Source organism: Oryza brachyantha, chromosome 10 (assembly GCF_000231095.2).
Source record: "Oryza brachyantha chromosome 10, ObraRS2, whole genome shotgun sequence".
Classification (NCBI taxonomy): domain Eukaryota; kingdom Viridiplantae; phylum Streptophyta; class Magnoliopsida; order Poales; family Poaceae; genus Oryza; species Oryza brachyantha.
In genome coordinates, this window is record NC_023172.2 from 124,606 (window position 1) to 141,426 (window position 16,821).

At 43.0% G+C, this 16,821-nt stretch overlaps 2 protein-coding genes across 3 annotated transcripts; both read right to left on the reverse strand.

The window, feature by feature from the left end:
* Positions 1-4,613: 4,613 nt before the first annotated feature.
* LOC107305125 lies at positions 4,614-6,501 on the reverse strand. 2 transcript variants are annotated; one of them, XM_015841760.1, is made up of 3 exons: positions 5,863-6,501; positions 5,596-5,626; positions 4,614-4,801 (listed from the first exon to the last, which is right to left on the reverse strand). In XM_015841760.1, the coding sequence occupies exons 1-3, from the start codon at positions 6,441-6,443 to the stop codon at positions 4,796-4,798; spliced, it is 618 nt and encodes a 205-aa protein (XP_015697246.1). In that variant the 5' UTR covers positions 6,444-6,501; the 3' UTR covers positions 4,614-4,795. The 2 variants fall into 2 exon arrangements, with proteins under 2 accessions (XP_015697246.1, XP_015697245.1); XM_015841759.1 differs by lacking the exon at positions 5,596-5,626.
* Positions 6,502-14,517: 8,016 nt separating this feature from the next.
* Positions 14,518-16,194, reverse strand: LOC102707617 (protein PHLOEM PROTEIN 2-LIKE A10-like). The gene has a single exon (XM_006662064.3). It carries the CDS (start codon positions 15,908-15,910, stop codon positions 14,966-14,968), a length of 945 nt encoding a protein of 314 aa, XP_006662127.1. The 5' UTR covers positions 15,911-16,194; the 3' UTR covers positions 14,518-14,965.
* Positions 16,195-16,821: the final 627 nt, after the last annotated feature.

Consider the following 16,821-nt stretch of genomic DNA (forward strand, 5'->3'; position numbering starts at 1 on the left):
CTTGATATTATTATAGTAAAGAGAATATTGTACGAACATGAGTAGCCAACCTTTTTATAACATATAATTATCAATAATATCATTTTATCATATGATTGGTTGAGGTCTTATGTAAATATTTAAACTTGAGTACATAGAAACAACATTCAATAATCATTCAATAATCAACAAACAAAGCTAGGTTGTCATTAGCAATATTCATATGATTGGTTGAGGTCTTATGTATCACACTTTGAAAGAAAGTGATACATCATTCAATAATCAACAAACAAAGCTAGTTTGTCATTAGCAATATTCATAGATGGCAAACTTGTCGATGTTAATGTACTTCACGAAGTTAATTACCCAAGCAGTGTTGTTGAGTAGGTATATGCCACTATAGCTCGTTAATTTAGTCTCATTGAGATGTAATTGTTTAGAGAGGTCGTCTATAGTATAATAAAACATTCATGGTGTAATGATTGGTTAATACATCATTCGAGATCCTAATAGGGTATTATTTCTTCTCTTGACAAGTTTGTAATTGCAGTTTCCGTTTTATCCCAATATTAAATACCAAATGGAAGCCCAAGAAATAGTTTTCTTGACGTATGTTTTTATAAAAATATGTGATGACTCTTTAACTATAGAAGACACATTGTTATGAAAACTTTATAAAATTGATAATATTTTCTTAGCGAAAGTACCTATTTCGGGTAAAGTTATATTATTTGTTCATGTGAGTATTCTTTTTATTATTGTTAGCATGCTTATGTATTTGATGTATTCTGGTTGGTCAGTAGTTTTAATTTTATTTTTATTTTAATAATGTTCTTTTGATAGTATAGTTTTATTTACATATTTATTTTATATTTATGAGAATAAAAATTACATATTTTTAGGAAAAAATAGAATTATTAGACTCGTCCTCCAGAAAATATTGAATAAAAAATTATATATGTTGATAATGAGTCTAAATTAAAGGGCTTTTCAAGAATTACTACTAATGTGTTTGTGCTAACGAACACAAAATAATACACTATAAAATAAGTTTGATAATACACTATAAAATAATAAAGTTTTAAGGTATTATTTTTAAATATAGAGTACTCAATTATGAAATATAATTTAACACGAGTAATTCGCAAAGCAGTACATGAGTGATTATTAGCAAGAGTAACACGAAGAACTGTATACACGTGCGATAATAAAAAATATGATAGTTGTAGTCTTATTAGCCACAATATATGTCACGAGATACCAGAATTATTTATAATACACTGTAATCTTTAGATTTATAACAAATGTCACTCACTTATTAATAAAGTATTATAATCATCAAATTTATAACAAAAGTGACGACATGTTTCACATAACTCCACCTTTTCTAAATATCAATTACATTTAATATTTAAAATAATATTATTCATAGGGAAGAATTAAGACAATAACTTATATTAAGAAATTAATAATTAAAAATTCCATTGACACTATATAAAATAAAACTTCTTAATGTGTGCTCAATATACATAGGGGTATGGTTCTTTGAAGTCTTATGACCATAATAATAGGGATTATGTATGTGACACAGGCCATAATACATGATGCTTTCTCATATTTACTTTATTATTTAAGAAAATAGTCAAACATTATACTATCACTTTATATGTTATACTATATTTTATATATTTATATTGTAATTTTTAAATTTCTAAGTATGATAACTACATCTAAAATGAGTTAATTTTGATTTTGAAAAAAATGTAATAGTCTAGACCTAACAAATAAGTAAAAAATAATTTATCAAAACTTTTAGTTAAACGTATTTGCCATATCAAACTCCTCTTTGCACCCTCAGCTACGATACATAAAATGGGCCAAGGATACATTCAATTTAGATAATGAGTTTTTAGCACAGTGACATTTGTTTCTAAAGAAAATGAGGTGCAATGACAAAGTTTTGACTATCTCTAAATGCAAACTTTAGATCAAATCATTACTTTCTCTTTAAAAACACTTTCTATTTGCACATACCTATAAACTGCACAGCAAAATGCTCTGCAAGGCCAAAATTTATCTATTTCAATGTTATTAGCAATAGCAATGAGTCCAATAGGCCTATGCCTGGCTGGCAACGTGGTCAATTGCCACGTACCGTTCTTCTCAATTGCCTCCATCTCCTTCCTCATTGCTTCTTCCCATGCCGGCTGGCCAGCTGCCTCATGATATCTAGACTGCTCCTCCATATCTAACAGCAGTGTGTCACCGTCTTGCCTGTCCACGCGCAGTGCATCTCGCGTGACGTCTGCCAGGCTCCTAAACCAGAGCGCCCCTTCGGAGCTTTCAGGGTTGCCATGTGTGCTTGCCGGCGGTTAGAGATGAAAATGGTACTGAGATATCCCGAACCGAACTGAACCGTTTTCTATATTTGATTTGATTGAATACGTATTTTCAGATAAATTTAGAATATTAAAATTTAAAAACGGAACACAAAATTCGAAAAGCGAATGCAGAAAGAAAACGGTTTTACGCTTGTTTGACCGATTTCTACATTTCTATATTGTATTCGGAACCTTCCGTATTTCTTAATTCGGTTCAACCGAATTTGGCCTATTAACAATTCACACTGAAAGCCCATTTAGAAGAAACCCTATCTCATTTCAGGTCATGGGTCACGGCTGCTGCTGCCTGACTCATCCATCCTGCCGCCGAGTGCCGAGAGGCAAGAGAGACCAAAGAGAGAGAGAGAGAGACGGGGGCAGGCGAGCAGCTGAGGACGGCTCATCCATCCGCCGGCGCCGGCGCCGGCGCCTCTTCTCCCCCGGCACCGCCGCTGGCCGCCGCATCTGCCCCGGCTGCCTCATCTCCCCGCCGGCACCGCCGCCTCATCTCCCCGCCAGTGCCGCCCCCTCATCTCCCCGCCAGGAACTTCTCTTCCTTGTGGCGGCTCCTCTCTCCAGTAGCTGCTCCGGCTTCGGCGACTCGTCGTCCTGCTGGCCCTCCTCCCACGACTGTCAGCGGCGAGCCGGCGAGGCTGCTTTGGCTCCAGTGGCTTCTCCGGCTCTAGTTGCAATGTGAATTTGATTTGTAGTTGGTTCATATTATTATTTATTTTGTGCAGCAGTTGGGTTGTTTATTTATTATTTATTATGTGCATCAATTGGTTCATATTATTATTTATTATTTATTATGTGCAGCAGTTGGTTCATAGCTTGATTAGTAGTTGTGCTTTAATTTTCCTTGCTAATTAATTGCTTATTCTAGACATGTATCTGTTTGTCGACAAATTGATATTCCGTATTATTTTTTTCTATACCGACCGTGTTTGATATAATTTCGTTCAAATTGGTTCGTTTCAGATATTCCGTAAGTTCGTGTTCGACTTTATTGATTTCGTTTTCGTTTCCGTATTTAAATATAGAAGTAGAAAACGGTTGAGATGTTTTCCGACCGTTTTCATCCCTACCGGCGGTACCACTCTGGCAGAAGATGTCAGTGAAGAGCCGGGCAAGGTCGTTCAGGTAGGGTTGGTGACAACCCCGCCGGGCTCGCCAGAGGCGAAACGATGTGCAAGTGTCGACGCCGACTGCTCGCCCGCGCACCTGCCTGGTGAAGACGATCGATACGTCGGTACCGAGCTTGTCGGGTTTTCTGAGCCCGGCACGACGTCACCGGTTGCCTCCTCTTCAACCTCGAACTCGGTGGATTGTACTGTTCCTGCACCTGCACTCCATTGGCCATTGCCATGCCACTTTCTCCCCAAAAACAACATCGTGACGTACAGTGATTTGCCCGTGACACGGATCAAACAGCCGATGAGCCTTGCTTCCCTCTTCCACACTAAGGTATATATACAGCGCACTCCTGTCATCGAGCTTTTTGAGATGAGGCCTGGTTATTTTTGCGTGTGCCATGCAGCCGAACACCCGCAGGTGTCCCAGCTGTTGTTTTCTTCCCATCTAGGCTTCAAATGGCGTGCGATCACCCATCGCCTTCGCCGGGACACGGTTGAGCAAATACACCGTATGGCGCACCGCCTCCCCCGAAAACTTGCCTAGCACGGACATCCCCTTCAGGGCTTGTTTGGATGCAAGGGAGAAGAAACCCAGGAAATAAATCCCGCAGAGGGATCTTCCCGTGCACCACCTAATTCCTCTCCACCTCCGGGAGAATTTTCCCTGTCACTATTTGGGAGTGATGGGGAGGGGGTTGATCTGGGTTAATTTGGAGAGGCAACTAAACGTTAAGCTCCGCAGCGTGCAGCAGCAAAAATAACGTTCAACAGCATACTACCCTCCCAAAGATGGCTACTAGCACAACAAACAGTATAAAAAATGTCTATAAAAATACACAAAAATCATAATTGTGCACTAAAAACAACATAATTTAGAATAGAATGCCAAAATATATGGGTAAAAATCAGGAAATTATAAAAACTTCAAAGAGGGTCAATAAATTTCAGGGAAAACATATACAAAACATTATAGATACTAGCATCGATGTAATTCATGCAATAATTGAACTGAGGTACCATTTCAAGCATCTTTCCAAATTAATCCACATATGTGGATCACATTCATACATGAGTAAATAGTAAACCATTCAAAAAAACTTAGGTACTACAACTCTGGAGATTAGATGGAATGTCTGAATTCTTTATAGTATCATTTACATTTATCTTCGAGCACTTTTTCCCCTGCAGTCATGCGCATACAATAAAAAACAACATCTCCATGACCAAAATTCAATTCTTCGTCACCTACATGGCTACTTCAATCCACCGTCGTCGAGCTCGATCCAGTGTCCAGCTGAGGAGCTACAGCTGCATTCAAACAGTAAATATTTATAGGACAATCAATATGCTTTGACATAATAGAATTGTAGCATGTCATTTTTAGTATCATACAACCATAATTAGCACGACAGAGAAATACTAAAAAGCTCTTCATTCGAGTTAAACTAATTAAGGTTGATTCTATTCTAAAATGAAAGCGCAACTATGGCAAGAAACAATATAAAGTTCATCGTCGTGTTCTTCCTCTAGCAAAAAATGCCTATGTGCTCATTTTCAGAGACCATTTTTTCAAGGTACAGTGCTGGCCAACAGACTTATAGATTTTTTAATAGTGGTTCTACCTTATAAAATGAAAACAATCAATGCATATTGTAACCACAAACTGACTCTAAACAGTTGGGTTAATATCCAAGTCATGATATTAAACTCTGGCTCATTATAACATTTCTATACTAGCTGTGTTTGACAAATATCCATAGTATGCACACATACACATGGCCTAGGAAAGTGAAAGCAATCAAACATACATGATTATGCCGACAGTATTAGTTTGGTTATCCCAAATATTTTCCTTATAGTAGCTAGTGCTGCTTCATATAGAACCAAGTTTCAGATAAACAACCAAAGAAATGTCGCATATATAGTAACTTGGAGGACACTTTCTGATTATTTCTTTGTCGAATACAGAGGACATTTATCTAACTGGCTGGAGATTGGATTATGCTCCTAATCATACTTAGTGCAACACAAGGCTGAACATTTCTTTGATTGCCTTAGGTAAGATTTATTTCTTGCAGTAGAACATGTATATTCAGACTTACATAATGTCTAGCTCGAAGGATCCAGTAGAAGCTGTAGAGGAAAGAACAACTGCACTCAAAAATCAAGCACTAACAACCAAAACATTTTAGGGGAGCAAACAAACTGTCACTGGTACTAAGCTCAAGGCAAACGTAAGAGAAAAGCGTCCAGATCTAGCCGAACGGGAGCTAGGGTTAACAGAAATTCCAGAAATAAGTAACCGCGTGCATGCATAGGCAGTGAGAGATGAGAAAGACGATGCGTGTAGAGGGGGGATAGATGCTCACCAGAATGCAGGCCCTTGCTCTGCTTTGCTTGCTCGCGCGGGAGAGGACGATGAGACCGGGGAGCAGCAGCTGCTCTCGCCGGGGAAGGGGGGCGCGGCGGCGTCGACCGGGGAGGAGGCGCAGCGGCGCCCGCAATTTCTCAGAGGGAAGGGAAGGCTGCGTCGCGAGCGACGCGAGGGGGAATTTTTCCTAATGCCCGGAGGCGTGGCTTCTTTCATCCCAGATCCCACGTGGATAATGCCGGGAATATCTCCGCTCGTGGGCTTCCAAACATCCCAGATCCCACCGGGTTCCCGGCCTGCCAAACGAGGCCTCAGCAGGGACCGCGCCATGGTCATCACCATGCGGTTCCTGCGTTGCACCACTCCGTTCTGCTGAGGTGAGTACGATGCCATCAGGTGATGTTGAATCCCTGCCTCCTCACACACCCGCATGAAGTCGCTAGACAGGAACTCGCTGCTGCAGTCAGACCGCAGTGTTTTCACGCACCGCCCAGCCGTATTTTCAGCCAGCGGCTTGAACTTGTTGAACGCATCCAGCGCTTGATCCTTGCTCTTGATCATGAACTCCCACATCCACATAGTATGATCATCGATGATTAGAAAGAAGTAACGATTACCGGCCAGGGTACTCGGTGTGACCGGGCCGCACAGATCCATGTGAGCTAGCTGCTACTTATACTCTAGAAAACAGAAAAGGAATCCTATTCCTAGGCCTAAAATTGTGCCATCCCACGACTCGGTTTCTCCCTCACTCCATGCAGATGCAGTATGCCACTTTGCACGCCTGAAGCGGTCCCCATCTCCCATAGCTTGCCGCTAACTTCGTGCATGCATAACGACTTATTCCCTATGGCGTTGCATAACGACTAGGTTACATTGGGGCCACAGCTGAAATAACAGCAACATGGTTGTTGTTACGCCTAAAAATTTACACCAATTTTCAAACAATAGCATGTATTAATTCTTGGTCTAGAAATCAGCCCGGGTACACACTATGATAACTTGACTTAAAATAAAAAAAACAATTATCTATCGAAATGCAGCGGAAATGAAACAAAACTAAAACTCCAACTAATCTTCAGTTGACGAGGACAGCTCCACACTAGTGCCATTCTCGACGATACGAAGAACTTCACTTCACCCTTGCGAACTACAACATTTCCTTCTGACTCAGACTCTGGTAGTTGCTCTAGTAGGAAAAAATTAAGCAGGGTTGAGTACAAACTATAGTACTCAACAAGTAACACCTAAGAAAGAAGAATAATGAATGTAATTGGTATCAAGGAGAGGCTAAGGTTACTTTTCACAAAGCGGAAGTATTTAGCAAAACAGATAAATAAAATAGAATGAATAAAACAAGTAAATATTTAAAATAATCACCCACTGTCCAATGTTGCACCACATTGCAATAGGCCCTAAACCGTTGTCCAACGTTAAACCACGTAGCGGCAAGGTCAATCCTCTGCCCAACGTTGAACCAAATTGCGATAAACCCAAACCACTGCCCAACGTTACACCACGTTACGGCAGGGTCAAACCAGTTTCAAATTTATTAGGTTATTAAAGGTTTGACTAATCCCAGCGAATCTGTTAGTTCGCCCAATAACCGCGGGCACGGCTATTCGAATAGTTTTACTGTGCAGAGGTGTACAACTTTACCCATAAGACATGGCTCCCACAACATGTCACCATGCCCTAACGTATCACCAGGATACCTCGCAAGGAAACCATGACAAGACCTTTCACCTAACCTTCTCTAGACAATCGCACCACACTACAGGTTTTGCACCTTCTTTACACTAAGTCGGGTAGCCCCTCGTGTGCCTAGGTGAAATCAGAAGCAGCATAGACTATCGTGGGGTCCATTCATACTCCATCATGCCCACCCTTGCCTGCGTATGTCGAATAGGGATAAGCTAGACTACGGATCTCATCGTTGCCCACTCTAGCTTGTGGTTAGTAAGTGTAAGACTTTTAGGGTTTCCTAAGAACCGGTCCTTAATTGCCATGGTGAGACTCTCAAAACCATGCACCCATAGCCCACCATAAGCAATATTTTAGTTGGCATTAACCCTCACCGGGTAATTAATCATGATCACAACCATTAAAGGTCTATCAAAGTCTAACCGTAATTAAATAAACACATGTGAGCTAGTTGAACTAAGCCAGGCTAAGCATTGCCTAATCCTAATCCTAGTCAAATTAACCCTGGGATGACAATGATAATCAATGGTTATCAATGGATAAATAAAGGTAATTGCCCAATAGATAAATAAATAAAGGGAATTTACATAAAATAATTCGCATTTGATTGTAAAACGAGGAATTTTATAAATATTGGGTCGAATATGATCCAAGACAAGTGCCACTTGCTTTGCTATGACCCACGAGAAACTTCTACGACGACTTCGAGAATGATCGGCGCTTCGACAGGGTAAAAACATACGACAAATGATATGGACTAGGGTTCCCGATCTTTCGAAAGGTTCTGATAAACAATCGATTTGGACGGAGTCGCGACACACGTTGATCCGGCTTCTTGAGCCCCGCAATCGCAGCACCACGTCTTCTCTGGTTACCACCTTGCCGGAACATAGATGGCCTCGCCGAGAAGGCTAATCCTTGTTTGTGAATCGAAGAACACAAACAAGAACAAGAAAGAAAGCAACCAAAATTGCAGATGAATGATTAAACTCACGAGTTGGGGTCTTACAAACCGATCTAGCGACGAAACTGTTCTTGATAGATTAATCTAAGCAAAACCCGACCCGACTCTAAACCATGACGACTACTGAATAAATAGAGTTAGGGACATCCTAGAGTTTCCCTAGGGCGCACACCCCTTGGGCTAAAGCCCACGACACAATTACATGGCCCAAAACCGAAAACAGATTCGGACTGGATGATATACGTGGCTTGTTTTGCAGATTCCTGGCAGCTCGGTAGGAATTTTGACGTGGGACCAAAACCATCTGAATGTAGACTCCATAAGCTTTCCAACAAGTACTCATGGGCCTGAAAAGTCCTACTAGATTAATGGCTAGGTCCGTTTGAAGTTGATGCTGTCAGATGGCCGAATCCGAATCCTAAACGTGTAGAACTTTATCTCGTATCCTCTATGGACCAAAAGTGACGTGGTGAGATGAAAGTGGACTGGGAGAAGGTCTTGGTTTGGTCCCCAATCAACTGATTCAATCATCCATGCATTCCTTATGCTCCGTCTCTTTTCTTTCGCCCAAGCAAGTACTTCTGCGAACAAAAATACACGAAATTCAATGTGTAGCAACGCTTGTTCAAATATATAACAAGTAAATCTAATATAGAACATATGCACCTTTGGTTGATTAATACATAATGTACCCATGGTTATATCTGAGCTAGTTGTGTCCTCATCAACAAACAAAGAAAAACATGCAAAAACATGATATAAAACTATTAAAACAGAGAAAGAAACTATTTTAAATGGATTCTTGGTATTTTTCTGGATTTAATGAAATTTAAATGGACTAAAACAGAGATTAGATTAATTAGTTATAAATTTTAAAAGTTTAAATATGTTTTAAACTAAACAGAAAAGACTAAATGATTTATTGCGCAAATTCATTGGAGGCTAACGTTAGCGAGGAGAGACGAACTGAGCTAACAAGCGGGGCCATGGGGAGAGAGAAGAGAAACGCTGACGAGCAGAGCCCACAGTTCGGGTGAGAGAGTGAGTCTGATAGGTGGGGCCGGGGTGGCTGTGAGGGAAAAACAGAGAGGGGAGGAACTTGGCGCCGGCCGAGGGACGCAGGTGGGAGGTGGCAACGGCAGTGGACAACCTGCCTCGGCGATGGCCGGCGGCGGCAAGCACCGGTGCCGGTGGCATGCGGCGGAGATCAGGCAGCTAGGGATGAGTGGCGTGGCTAGGCTAGCAGCAAGCAGCGGCCGTCGGCATGCACATGGAGGCAACGACCATGAGCGGCACATGGCGACGCAGGAGGTGAGGTGGCGTGCACGGCGGGCGCAGCGGGTGACCATGTTGACGTTAGAAATATGATCCGACATGTCACACCCGAAGGTATAGGAGTCGTTTGTCAGAATACTCTAGTGTAGGACCTAAATTCTTAGAATGCACAGGCGTGCTAGTTAGTTTGCTCCTGTAACTGACAAGATGGGTAACTAAATGTCCAGCTGATCGGATGTTGGTATAACTGCATTTAGCCGATAGGCTGAGCGATCGGCTGTTGGAGGCTTGGATCGGCTGAGAATCCGATACATATAAACTCAAATAGTTAAATATCAATGAGTACTTTGCTACGATCGGCTAAAACCAACTTGCGTGTTCCTCATAAGTCCATGCAACATAAAACAATTACCGATATAAATGAATCAAGCCGATTGGTATAAAAATAATGCAGTAATGCAATTGGTTAATCTATTGATGTAAATATAATAAACATGTAGATCGGCAAAGATTATCAGCTATGGAGAACTAACAAATAACCAAGATCTATAAAATATCTGGCCAAAATTACTAAGAATAATCATAGAAGATCGGACTCAACCGAGACAGTTCAAGATTACACCTAGCAATATCAGGATAGATACTAAACAAATCTAGATCGCTATCAAGCCGATGAGTCGATGACTGATAGCTTATATCGGCTGGTACTCTGATAAAACAATAAGAAAAATACATTGATATGATATAAATCATCTGATAAACGCAATCTACTAGATATAACTGAACCGAAACAGTACTAGACTGAATATGCCAAATAGCAAATACTAAACCAACATAGATCGCCCAAAGTAGGTCGACCAGATCAACTCAAAACATGAAAGTGATCTAAACCGAAATTGATATGACAACTAGCAATCGCACAACTAGATTAGAAGATAGGACCGAACCAAGATAATTCTAATCTAGCCGATATGATTACCATGGCCCGGTGGAACGTAGAACTTACCCCTCCACCGGAGATCGAAGCGATGCAGCCCCACGTCAGGTGCCAAGTTCCACCAGAGTTTAAACCTCGATTAGGAGGCTGATGATGCGCCGAGAGTAATTAATCTATTGATTGAGAAGTAGATGATTTACAATGGCCCCGGGCATGCATATTTATACCCTCGGGTGGATAGTAGTCTATATTGAACACGACATACGACTCCTAATAATAAAAAGAAACAATAAACAAGTCCTATTTGGATTCTAACTCTAATCTCTATTGGATACGACACGGTTTCTAATAGATACAAGAAAACAAACAAGTCCCGATCAAACTCTAATATCTTAGAGATAAAATAAAAATCCCAACTAACTCTAATTAATAGATAAATTTACACCGTCATGTCTTGATCTTCATAATTCTCTATTAAATTGAAACTCTTTCGGATAAAATTTCTTTCGACGATTTCACCTTTTCCCATCTAAATCCAATAAAAAAATTTTACTTAACCGACCGAGACCCGAGGCGGTGGCGACGACGGCGACGCCGAGCGGCGCGCTCGCGACAGCTGCAGAGAGGGGATAGGAAGGGGAGGACGCGGGAGGTAGAGGCAGCGGCCACCTCGGCGGTGGCGTGGACGGCGAGGCGGGGAGAGGCGGTGCGCGGCTGACAGCGCGACGGCGCGATACGCACGTGCGGAGGCGGCTGGAGAGTGGAGGAAGGAGGAAGGGGGACATGGGCTCACCTACAGCGGAGCGGCGACGACGAGGATGATAGGAACGGAGAGGAGTGGCGCTCGGTGGAGATCGGTGTCCGGCGGTGAATCCCGGTGGCGGACGACGACACGGAGCGACAGTGTGGGGCGATCGCGAGGGAGGCAAAGGAGGTCGGCGGCGGACTGGGAGGGATTTTATAGGGGGAAGAGGCAGCGGCACGCAAAGGGCGGAAGCGGCGGTTGCACGCGGCGGTTGCGGGATCGGCGGCGCAGCGGGGGAATGCAGGTGGCGGTTTGCGGCCGCAACACGGACACGGCGCAGGTTTTGCGACGCGGAGAGCGGCCGACGCACGCGGCTTGGGGGCGCATCGCGGCGCGACGGGCTCGGCGAGGGTGCAAGCTCGCGGGCGCAGCGCGGCCACGTGATCGTGGCGGCGACGCGGCATGGAGACGAGGCGGCGAAGCGCAGTCGGCGCCGAGACGAGGCCGAGCGGTGGGGTAGAGGCACAGCGCGGGCGGCACAGCGACGGACGACGGCTCGGCCTGGCGCGACGTGGGCATACGGCCGAAGGAAGGAGATGGGCCCGATAGGTAGGGCCCACCTATCGGTATCCCGAGAGATGGAGAGGGAGGGAGACCGGACTCCGGGTGCAGGTGAGGGAGTTGGGCCACGGCCTTCGGCCCAGGGGAGGGAAAGAGAGAGTGAGGGAGAGGAAAGGGGAGCAGGCCGACGGAAGAGAGGGGAGGAAGATTGTGCGGCCTGCCCACTGGCTGGAAAAAAGAAAAAAGAGAGAAAGGGAGAGGAAAAAAGAGAGGAAGAGGAAGGAAAAGGAAAAAGGATAAAGAGAGGGGGAAACGGAGGAAGGGGAAGGGGAAAAAGGAAAAGAAAAAATTTTCTTCAATTTTTTTGATTTTTATTAAATTTATTTAAACAAATTTTATTCACTAAAATTTAAATTTAAATCATGTTAATAATTTAAAATGCTTACGGGACATTTTAAAACATTCTGAAGAGCTTCCATTTAATTTAATTAGGGATTTTCTCCTGAATTTAATTAAGAAATTTAATTTCAACGTATTATTTAATTAAGTTTTAGATACGATGAAACTCAGGACGTGACAGTTATGTACACAAAGATGTAGTCAACCTTTTTTCTCTGGTCTTTATGGCTGTGCGCACTAAGAACCTTCTGCCGAACTTATTCAACACAATTTTCTATTGCCTATAATAAGTGGTTCTATATATGTTTCAACTGTCCTACGTACATGCGATCCCGATCTTTTCGCTTATATTTATAAGATAAATTTTAAAATCTATAATTTAAATATAGAGTTAATTTTGAGGGTTTTCATCGGGGTTTATTTTCCCAACATTTGTTTTTATATCACTATGAATGTGCATATAAAAGTTTTACTCATAAATTGTTTTTTAATAAGGGAAACTGCTTATGCTTATAAAAAAGCAAAAAGCGGCTTCTTAAATTTGTCGATAATAACTTTTGGGGACTGTCTATACAACAGCCGGCTGAAAAAAATTGTGCTTTCAGCAAGATTTTTTTGACCGTCCGATGATACACGTGTCTCCATCTGTTAACTAAACTGTCGGTATCCTCCTGCTGCCATGGCGCGTGCGTCACGTACTCTTGTCAACTTTGTTTGCTCAAATTCTGGGCTTTGCGCGCTTTGTTTGGAACTGTGGTGCTAACAAAACCCAACTAGCAATCTAATAACAAAACTAATTACAATGCACAACACATGTGTGCAGCATGGGACAAAAAAAGAAAATTAAAAGGAGGATAAAGATCAACTAATATGGTGTTACCATTTTTTTTAAAAAAAAACATGGTAGTTCCATCACCAACCTGAAGGAAAGAAGAGACATAAAGATATAATTAGGGTCTTTTATCTTCTCGATTATGTTTATATTTGTTAGGTAAATTTTGAATGTTAAAACTTCAATTTAGATTTTATTTTAAAGTTTTTTATCGTAGTTATTTTTTAACCTTTGCTTCTATATCACTAAAACACGTATATAAAAGTTTTACATATAAATTATTTGACTAAATTACAGTAGCGGTGCATCCGTCCATGTACTTGTATACACGGTGGCTTCCATTTATATTTGGTAATAAGAAAACAAACGGATTTATATTTGGTAAAACATTGCCACTGTACTGCATATATCCACTTTTTGTAAGAATTAGATTTTTTAGTAAAAAGTAATTATTAATATTCATTGTTGCAGTACCCAGTAAATATTTGCTTTTGCTGAAACTAAAGTAGATTTTGATGTCATTATAAAGTACATCTACGTGGTAATTAGAAAATCTTATTTTATATGTTACATGCATACAATTTTACATATATGGAAAGCTAATGGGAGGTAAATAATAGAACATTTTTTATTACTATATCACCACCACACGGACTGTTAACAGTTTTTCCGTAGCTATAATTCAATGCTTCCAAACAATGGTTTTTAGATATCTAAATATAGTAATTTAAAGCAGTGGCAGTGGTTTGCCAAATAAAACAGGGTATTTTAGACCTCTAAATACAGTTATTTAAAGTTTGCATTGTAGGTTCGAAGGATAATGAGACATACAAATTTCAAGCAAGCTTGATTCACACAAAAATATAGAGAATTACTTTCTCAAATCGTAGAAAGGCAGTTTGTCTCAGCACATACTGTTCTCTTTGATACAAGTGAAGTAAGGCAAAAGAGTGTATATACCAAACAAAACCAGACAAGACAGACAGCTGAGGAGCATCAGGCTCAAGCTAAGGGGCGTTTGTTTTAAGGGGCTAAACTTTAATCCCTAGTTACATCGGATGTTTGTACATTTATTAAAAATAGTAAACATAGATTATTAATAAAACTCATCCATAATCTTGGACTAATTCACGAGACAAATCTAATATGCCTAATTAATCCATGATTAGCCTATATGACGCTACAGTAAACATTTGCTAATTGTGAATTAATTAGACTCAAAAAATCCGTCTCACGGATTAGCTCTCATTTATAAAATTAGTTTTTTTATTGGCTATGTTTAATCTAATTAATGCTCAAACATCCGATGTGACATGGGACTAAAATGTTTAGCCCCATCTAAACACCTCCCTAAGCTATTGACAAAAACTAGGCCACTTTACAGTAAAACTAGCAAGCATAAAACAACAACACTATCCGGATCAAACCGAATGCTAAAACTGCCAATTTGGCCAGTCGGATTTAACATCCTATCAAACAATGGAGCCAGAAACAAGTAGTATAACAAGTTGTTTAGGGGAAACTTGGTTGTCAGCAACACCCACAAAGACAGGGTAAGATGACAATGAGGCAGCCAAAGATTTTGTAGGTAGGATCAATTGGCAATCTAAATACCTACTCCATAGTAAGTATCCATAAGAAAGATGGGGAGAAAGGGGTGAGTGTGAGTCTCTAATATTAGAGGCTAGGCCGGCAAAAGGAGGAACCTTGTTCCGACGGAAATGTGCATGCAGAGAGCGAGGCATATGGTGAAGATGGCCATGGACTTGGCACCCATGTCGCTGCGGGCGGTGGCGATGCCCTTCCTCGCCCCATCGGACAGGAACTCCAGGAACGACCGGACTGTCTCCGCCGTCACTCTGCCGGTCACATCCAGCACAAACCGCCGATTGCTCGGCACGGCAAGAGTCTCCATCACGCCATCGCCGCTGCACCTACACCTATTACTATTAGGAGGAGCTGAAGCCTGCCGCCTTGTCCTGACGAACGTCTCCACGGCGCCATTGCAGGCGGACACCACCAGGTCCTTGAGCTTGGGGTCCACCGTCTGCTCGGATTTGCCGCGCACGGTGGCGGTCCGGTCGAGGTAGGCCGCGACGGCCGTGCTGACGAAGACCCGGACGAGGTCCGCCGCGGCGTCCTTGCCCCTGTCGCTGCAGAGCCAGTCCGGGTGGTCATGGGCACGGGCGCGGTGGGTGGTGTGGTAGGAGAGGACGACGTTCCTGGCGAAGGTGGCGACGAGGGCGGAGGCGAAGCCAGTGCCGGCGGGGGAGAGGAGGCGGTCCAAGATCCGATCGGTCTGCGATTGGGAGTGGGAGTGGGAGTGGGATTGGGATTGGGATTGGGAGAGGGCGCGGAGGAGACCGGAGGCGAGGGATTCGGAGAGGGAGGATGCGGCGGAGGAGATGGGTTGGGAGGCGGCGAGCTTGGAGAGCTGGAGCAGGCTGCGGGGCAGGTGGTCGGAATCGGAGCGGAGGAAATCGGCGAGGTCGGAGGCGACGAGGGAGACGGCGTCGGCAAGGGAGAGGACCGCGACGACGCGGCTGCGTTGGTGGAGGTAGAGGCGGTAAAGGCCGTAGCCTGCAGCGGAGGCGGCGGCGGCAAGGAGGAGGCGGCGGTCCAAGCCCATGGGTCCCTCCCTCCCTCCCTGCCTCACTGCCTTATGTGGGTGGCAGCGCCATGGGTGACGACCTCTCTTCTTTTTCTTCTACCGAAAAGAAAAAGAAGAAGAAGAGGGGAAAGGAGGAGGAGTGTAGCTGATGAGTCGTCGTGGTCTTGGTCCGAATCCGATCTGATCGGTCGATGCATTTCATTACACATGTGTTGTTGGTGCTCGGCACGAACCTCCTCTCTCGCTCCACTAACCCCTTCCTTCCAATTACTACACATCCTCAACATACATGCCATAGCATATCGCTCGCTACACTCACCCCGCTTCTCTAGGGCCCTTGCCAAGCTTCCCACTCACTTTACCCTCCTGCTTCACTCATGTCTATATAACCTTCGAGCTCGGTTAGAGCTCCATCAATCTACCGATTTCAGTTTATAAGCGGTATGATATGTATATTTAACTACGATTTTATGCTAAAAATAATTAATTTATAGTTGTCAGAGTACAAGCTCCTCGAGCGAGAGTTCACTAGACCCCTTGTTTTTTCGGCCCAGGGGCACAAGGTCAGATTGTCGGAAAACCTCAAAAAAAGAAAGAATGTTCAAGAGGGGTTATAGAGCTTCGGGCCGTCGAATGACATAACACCCCACTTCTGTTGCTTGGTCACTAAATAGGCAAGTGTGTATAAGCTTTTCTCGGAATGTTCTCTTCTAGGGATCCCTTTCTTAATGGGGCAGGGCCTCCTTTTATAGTAGTAAGAGAACACCACTCGCCTTAGTCCTACCAACTACTGACGGGCAGGGTATCATTCTGCTAGCTGTCGGCTCGTCGCCTCGCTTGGTTGATGCCATGACGACCTACTGGCGTCACGCCGGTCTCTGTCCGTTACAGGGTAGATGGGCGTCGATAGTCATGTTGTCCTCGCTTGG

Excerpts from the sequence above, each read along its gene's own strand:
- LOC107305125 (XM_015841759.1), bottom strand. The coding sequence starts at position 6,443 with ATGTGGATGTGGGAGTTCATGATCAAGAGCAAGGATCAAGCGCTGGAT. Across the intron at positions 4,802-5,862 it reads GAGCAAGGGCCTGCATTCTG|CTGTAGCTCCTCAGCTGGAC; the intron begins GTGAGCATCTAT and ends GTTTGAATGCAG.
- LOC102707617 (XM_006662064.3), bottom strand. The coding sequence starts at position 15,910 with ATGGGCTTGGACCGCCGCCTCCTCCTTGCCGCCGCCGCCTCCGCTGCA.